The 7,119-nt window shown below is 38.5% G+C and overlaps 1 protein-coding gene across 1 annotated transcript in view; it reads left to right on the top strand.

Moving 5' to 3' along the window:
• Pdk1 (Phosphoinositide-dependent kinase 1) overlaps positions 1–5,177 on the top strand; it is a 47,004-nt gene extending 41,827 nt beyond the window's left edge. Inside the window, exon 15 of the mRNA XM_071671861.1 lies at positions 2,273–5,177. Coding sequence (XP_071527962.1) covers positions 2,273–2,377 — 105 coding nt within the window. The 3' untranslated portion in view covers positions 2,378–5,177. The remainder of the gene's footprint in view (positions 1–2,272) is intronic.
• The last annotated feature ends 1,942 nt before the right edge of the window (positions 5,178–7,119 follow it).

The raw sequence follows: 7,119 nt of genomic DNA on the forward strand, positions 1-7,119 counted from the left end.
ATATATATGTATACGTTGAGATGTATAAGTATGTATATTTACGTGTGTGGACGTGTATGTATATACATGTGCATGTGGGTGGGTTGGGCCATTCTTTCGTCTGTTTCCTTGCGCTACCTCGCTAACGCGGGAGACAGCGACAAAGCAAAATGAATAAATAGAAATATATATATGTGTGTGTGTGTGTGTGTGTGTGTGAGTAGACGGGACATTCTTTATCTGTTTCCTGGTGCTACCTCACTGACATGGGAAACTGTGATCTAATATCATAGAAATATAATAAAAGTATGTTTGAAGGAACAGTGGTTCCAACAATGTTATATGGTTGTGATGCATGGGTTATAGGTAAGGTTGTGTAGAGGAGGATGGATGTGTTGGAAATGAAATGTTTGAGGACAATATGTGGTGTGAGGTGGTGTGAACAAGTAAGTAATGAAAGGGTAAGAGAGATGTGTGGTAATAAAAAGTGTGGTTGAGAGAGCAGAAGAGGGTGTATTGAAACTGTTTGGTCACATGTAGAGAATGAGTGAGGAAAGATTGACAGAGTATATTTGTGTCAGAGGTGGAGGGAACGAGGAGAAGTGGGAGACCAAATTGGAGGTGGAAGGATGGGGTGAAAAGATTTTTAGCGATTGGGGCCTGAGCATACAGGAGGGTGAAAGGCATGTAAGGAATAGAGTGAATTGGGATGATGTGATATACTGGGGTTGACGTGCTGTCAATGGATTGAACTAGGGCATGTGAAGCATCTGGGGTAAACCATGGAAAGTTTTGTGGGGCCTAGATGTGGAAAGGGATGTGTGGTTTCGGTGCATTACTCATGACAGCTAGAGACTGAGTGTAAATGAATGTGGTCTTTGTTGTCTTTTCCTATCGCTACCTTGCATGCGCGGGGGGGAAGGGGGGTGCTGTTTCATGTGTGGTGGGGTGGTGATGGGAATGGATGAAGGCAGCAAGTATGAGTATGTACATGTGTATATATGTCTGTGTATGTATATTTATGTATAAGTTGAAATGTATGGGTATCTATATATGCGTGTGTGGGCGTTTATGTATATGCATGTGTGTATGGATGGGTTGGGCCATTCTTTCATTTGTGTCCTTGTGCTACCTCGCTAATGTGGGAGACAGCGACTAAGCATGATAAAATGAAAAAAAGTTTATTTCATGAATATATTTATTTTTCCCTGGGGATAGGGGATTGTCCCTCTAAGGCACAGTCCTCTGTTCTTAATGCTACCTTGCTAACATGGGAAATGGCAAATATGTATGAAAAAATATTAATTTATATTCATTATACTTGATCGCTGTTTTCTGTGTCAGTGAGGTAGCGCCAGGACACAGACAAAGAAAGACGCATCCTTTCATGTACCCACATATATACATACACGCACACATACACGTACATCATTTATTCATTCTGGCTTGGGCTGAAGTATACATATGTGTACGTTTTACTTATTTATTTGTTATATTTGATTGCCATTTCCCACATCACCAAGGTAGTGCCAGGAAACAGATAAAGAAATGCCTGGGGTAAACCATGGAAAGGTGTGTGGGGCCTGGATGTGGATAGGGAGCTGTGGTTTCAGTGCATTACACATGACAATTAGACACTGAGTGTAAGTGAATGTGGCCTTTTTTTTGTCTTTTTTTTTTTCATGGTGCTACCTCATTGACACAGTGGGTGGTGATGCTGTTTTCTGTGGGGCGGGGTGGTGCTGGAGATGGATGAAGGCAAGCAAATATGAATATTTACATGTGTATATATGTATATGTCTGTCTGTGTGTATGTGTATGTTATGTATATCCATGTGTATTTGTATGTATATGTATATATGTTGATATGTTTGTGTATGTGCATGTATGATCATGTATGTATGGTACGTATGTGTGTTTATGAATGGATGGGTCTTTCTCCATCTGTTTCCTGGCACTACCTCGGTGATGCGGGAAATGGCAATCAAGTATGATATATGAATAAGTAAATATGTATACATATGTTTACTTTAGCTCAAGCCAGATACCCATTTATCAACCATCCTGAGGAAAAGATGAACAGCTGTGTTGGGTGCAGGACTGGCAGGCCCAGGATTTTAACCCCAGGAGGCCCATGTGTGGCTCATGGTCAGCAGCACTAACCACTGTACCATAGAAACCCACTTCAAGCATATGCATATTTATTAGGATAGGCATTGATTGTGCATTCAGTTGATATTTGTTTTTAGATATCATTATATATGCCCTTCAGCTATTGTCATTTTTTCCACAGCCTAACCGAACATACTACCTAGAAGAACCAGATGGCTTTGCACTAGAATGGTGTAAAGTAATAGATGAAGTCAAGAAGTTTTATTATCCCAGGAACACAACTTGATTCTTCATGGGTATATGGAACAGCATTCAGGAAACGCAACCCAGCAACATTTAGGGATATATTATATAAGTCAACATTCTATGATCTATAATTTAAACAAGGGTCTTGCATTGTGTACTTATGGGTGAAGAAAATAAAATTTGTAACACATGATAATATCATTCATGTTTGTCTGGTCAGAGCAGGACTCAAGCCAGGAGCATTAGTGTTTACAAATTGACCCTTCACTTGAGCCAATGCCTCTTAGTTTCTGGTCATCACTTAAGGGTTATGTTCTGTTTCTTATAAGCTACTTTTATGACATGAATTGTCGTCCAGTAATTCTTTGCAAGCTGAATAAAATGTCATGGCCTTTCAGAGGAATTAATGAGGGTAAAGTGCATGAATTATTATCTAGATTTTAACCCTTCCATGAGTGAGTTTTGTGTGGGGATGTTCCCTCTTTTAATTTTCAAGGAAAAAACAGGGATATCTCAGCCTCATCTTTTGGTATGAAATGATGTTATTTAAAGAAATTCTTAATAACAGTATTGTACAGGAATTTTTATTGCATCTATATACTTACGCAGTAATTTTTAGAGGGTAAGATGCAAATCCTCTCCTCATGGTAGCAGCTTGAGGGCATTATCAGCCACATGCAACTTTTTGTCTGTGGTTTGATATGCTGTAGTTCATCACAGTGGTCTTGAGTTCTCTCTGGTAAGTCATCATCAAAAAGTTCATCACTGTTACCATTGCTGATATCAGTGTCACTCTCATCTGATGATTGTTGGTCCTCACAATCTGTCAGAACATTAGCAATGTTTTTCTTATATCTTATCCCTCAGAGGCTCAGTCCTCTGTTCTTAATGCTACCTTGCTAATGCGGGAAATGGCAAATATGTATGAAAAAAATCTTGAGAGGAATTAAAGACTGACCTAAGTCTAGGATGAGTTACAAAGTGCATAATGAATTCTGCTGGCATGAAATAAGCAAAGTCAAGTTGGGAATTTGATGGGAACAAGGCTTCCATAAATATAAGCCCATATCAGTTTTATGATGACCTGTAATAATACATGCCAACTCATGAAAGGGTTAGATATAGCTTTAAACAGATTCTGTAGTATATCAGCAAATTTTATTGTAGTTGCTACAATTCAAAGATTTTATCCATGTGAAGTGTATATCGATTGATATGCTTTATCAGAAACTAATGTATGATTGCATTTGAAATATTAATGATAAATGTATTTTGAAATATGAATAGCATTTTATGATGATTTAATTCAGGCATATTTCATTTTATATAATGATTTTTACAAAAAGTTTTAACCCATTTCTTCCCTTGATGTACCCCATACATCATCGGGTGCCAGTGAAAATATTCTTTGATATACATCATATGTCCTTGTTGTTAGAGGTCTTCCGTTGTTTGACTTTGTTCTCTTGTTTGTTGCATAGTGGGTTGCTACACTCAGGATACTCTTCTGTGGCAAATAAGGCATCACTTACTGTTATCCAGAGTTAATAACATCTTTTTCTTCCTGTACCCCTACCCAGGTTGCTGCTATCCAGAGTTGATAACATCTTTTTCTTCTTCACTCTTACCCAGGTTGCTTTCCTGCTCCCCCCTACAGTTGGCTTCGGCATGTCACTTGGTCAATTAGACAGTAGATATATTGAGTTAATGTCTTCATAGCAAAGCTGATTTAGGTGAAATGATGTAGGCACAAGTAGTAAGAGTAGCGGGAGAGAATAATTTCCTGGCAGTGGAGAATCTTTGAATGGTGATGATCTCATCAAACTTTTCTTCATGTGATTTTAGCGATAATGTGGAATGTGATGTTTAGCATGACCTGATGTCTCAGTTTGCCTTGGTATATAGTGAAATAAACTAAGCAATCAAAGACAGCTTGGAGCAAATCATCTGAAATTTCCAATTTTTTTCTTTTACAATTATCAGTATGTTATGTTGATGTGTGATTTTTTTTGTCATAAAAAATCTGAAATAAACAGACAAATGGTATGTAATTGAAATGCGTAAAATGTACTTTTTGTGCATTATTCATGGTCATGGATTTGATGATATTGCCATGTATGCCTAAGTACCGGAAAAATGACATGCATAGGTCTTCTAGTAAGTAGGGATTCTTTGTTCAATATATTGAAAATATTAATGATTTTCTTGAGTGGTAGTGAGCAGAAGAATTATCCATACATAAAGCCATATTCAGATATTCAGAATGTACCATATTAGTGTTAGTTATGGCTGTGTGCTTGACAGTATTGTAATATTTGTATTATTACTGAAAAAGTTATGACATGGACAGGTCCTCCTGTGTTTTACACTGAAGTAGTTACTTTTCTCTGTAATGCTTTGAATTGTGAGGTTTTTTCTAGTTAAAGGGGGCAGAAGAATGATCCAAACATAAGGCCATAAGTAGATATGGGAGAAAAGTAAGATGATAGCACAAACTCCCTTTTATGAACTCTAAACATCATATTTATACAAATAAGACATATTTGTGTTCATTTGTTATTGAACTCTTTATTGATATTACTAAAATTCTTTCTCGTCATTTGACTTTAAAACTTTATTTCTTTGTGGTGTGAATTTGCTCTAATTACATGAAGAAATGTATTTAATTTCTTTGTACTTATTGTTTATAGATATGGAAAAGATAGATTGAATTACAATGATAAAACCAACAGAATGTGCTGGATTTGGCCCTTCTGACAGATTTTGCATGGGACAGAATAGTTGAAATTAGTAAGTATGCTGTCATCAACTTATTCCAGAATAATCATTAGCTCTCTTCCTAACTCTTTTTCATTTACATTACATATATTTGAGTAACATAGGATTGTATGTTGTTAGTAAACAGATAGAGGCCCATATAGAGGCAAGGACTTTAAGGGATTTATTTTTGTAGACCAGGGACAATATTAGCCTTAGAACAAGTGATTGTGACTGCAGGAGCACTATCATAATTAGAATGATGCACAGATCATGGTGTTTGGTACAGAAATGGCGAATAGTTTGAAAGAAAGAAAAGAAAGATATATATATATATATATATATATATATATATATATATATATATATATATATATATATATATATATATATATATATATTCAAAGGCCCAGTCCTCTGTTCTTAATGCTACCTCGCTAACGCGGGAAATGGCGAATAGTTTAAAAGAAAAGAAAGAAAATATATTTTTTTTTTTGCTTTGTCGCTGTCTCCCGCATTTGCGAGGTAACGCAAGGAAACAGACGAAAGAAATGGCCCAACCCACCCCCATACACATGTATATACATACACGTCCACACACGCAAATATACATACCTACACAGCTTTCCATGGTTTACCCCAGACGCTTCACATGCCCCGATTCAATCCACTGACAGCACGTCAACCCCGGTATACCACATCAATCCAATTCACTCTATTCCTTGCCCTCCTTTCACCCTCCTGCATGTTCAGGCCCCGATCACACAAAATCTTTTTCACTCCATCTTTCCACCTCCAATTTGGTCTCCCACTTCTCGTTCCCTCCACCTCCGACACATATATCCTCTTGGTCAATCTTTCCTCACTCATTCTCTCCATGTGCCCAAACCATTTCAAAACACCCTCTTCTGCTCTCTCAACCACGCTCTTTTTATTTCCACACATCTCTCTTACCCTTACGTTACTTACTCGATCAAACCACCTCACACCACACATTGTCCTCAAACATCTCATTTCCAGCACATCCATCCTCCTGCGCACAACTCTATCCATAGCCCACGCCTCGCAACCATACAGAATTGTTTGAACCACTATTCCTTCAAACATACCCATTTTTGCTTTCCGAGATAATGTTCTCGACTTCCACACATTCTTCAAGGCTCCAGGATTTTCGCCCCCTCCCCCATCCTATGATCCACTTCTGCTTCCATGGTTCCATCCGCTGCCAGATCCACTCCCAGATATCTAAAACACTTTACTTCCTCCAGTTTTTCTCCATTCAAACTTACCTCCCAGTTGACTTGACCCTCAACCTTACTGTACCTAATAACCTTGCTCTTATTCACATTTACTCTTAACTTTCTTCTTTCACACACTTTACCAAACTCAGTCACCAGCTTCTGCAGTTTCTCACATGAATCAGCCACCAGCGCTGTATCATCAGCGAACAACAACTGACTCACTTCCCAAGCTCTCTCATCCCCAACAGACTTCATACTTGCGCCTCTTTCCAAAACTCTTGCATTCACCTCCCTAACAACCCCATCCATAAACAAATTAAACAACCATGGAGACATCACACACCCCTGCCGCAAACCTACATTCACTGAGAACCAATCACTTTTCTCTCTTCCTACATGTATATATATATTTTTTTTTTTTTTTTTGTGCTTTGTCGCTGTCTTCCGCGTTTGTGAGGTAGCGCAAGGAAACAGACGAAAGAAATGGCCCAACCCACCCCCATACACATGTATATACATACGTCCACACACGCAAATATACATACCTACACAGCTTTCCATGGTTTACCTCAGACGCTTCACATGCCCTGATTCAATCCACTGACAGCACGTCAACCCCGGTATACCACATCGCTCCAGTTCACTCTATTCCTTGCCCTCCTTTCACCCTCCTGCATGTTCAGGCCCCGATCACACAAAATCTTTTTCACTCCATCCTTCCACCTCCAATTTGGTCTCCCTCTTCTCCACGTTCCCTCCACCTCCGACACATATATCCTCTTGG

This window comes from Panulirus ornatus, chromosome 17 (genome assembly GCF_036320965.1).
Source record: "Panulirus ornatus isolate Po-2019 chromosome 17, ASM3632096v1, whole genome shotgun sequence".
In the NCBI taxonomy this organism is placed as follows: Eukaryota; Metazoa; Arthropoda; class Malacostraca; order Decapoda; family Palinuridae; genus Panulirus; species Panulirus ornatus.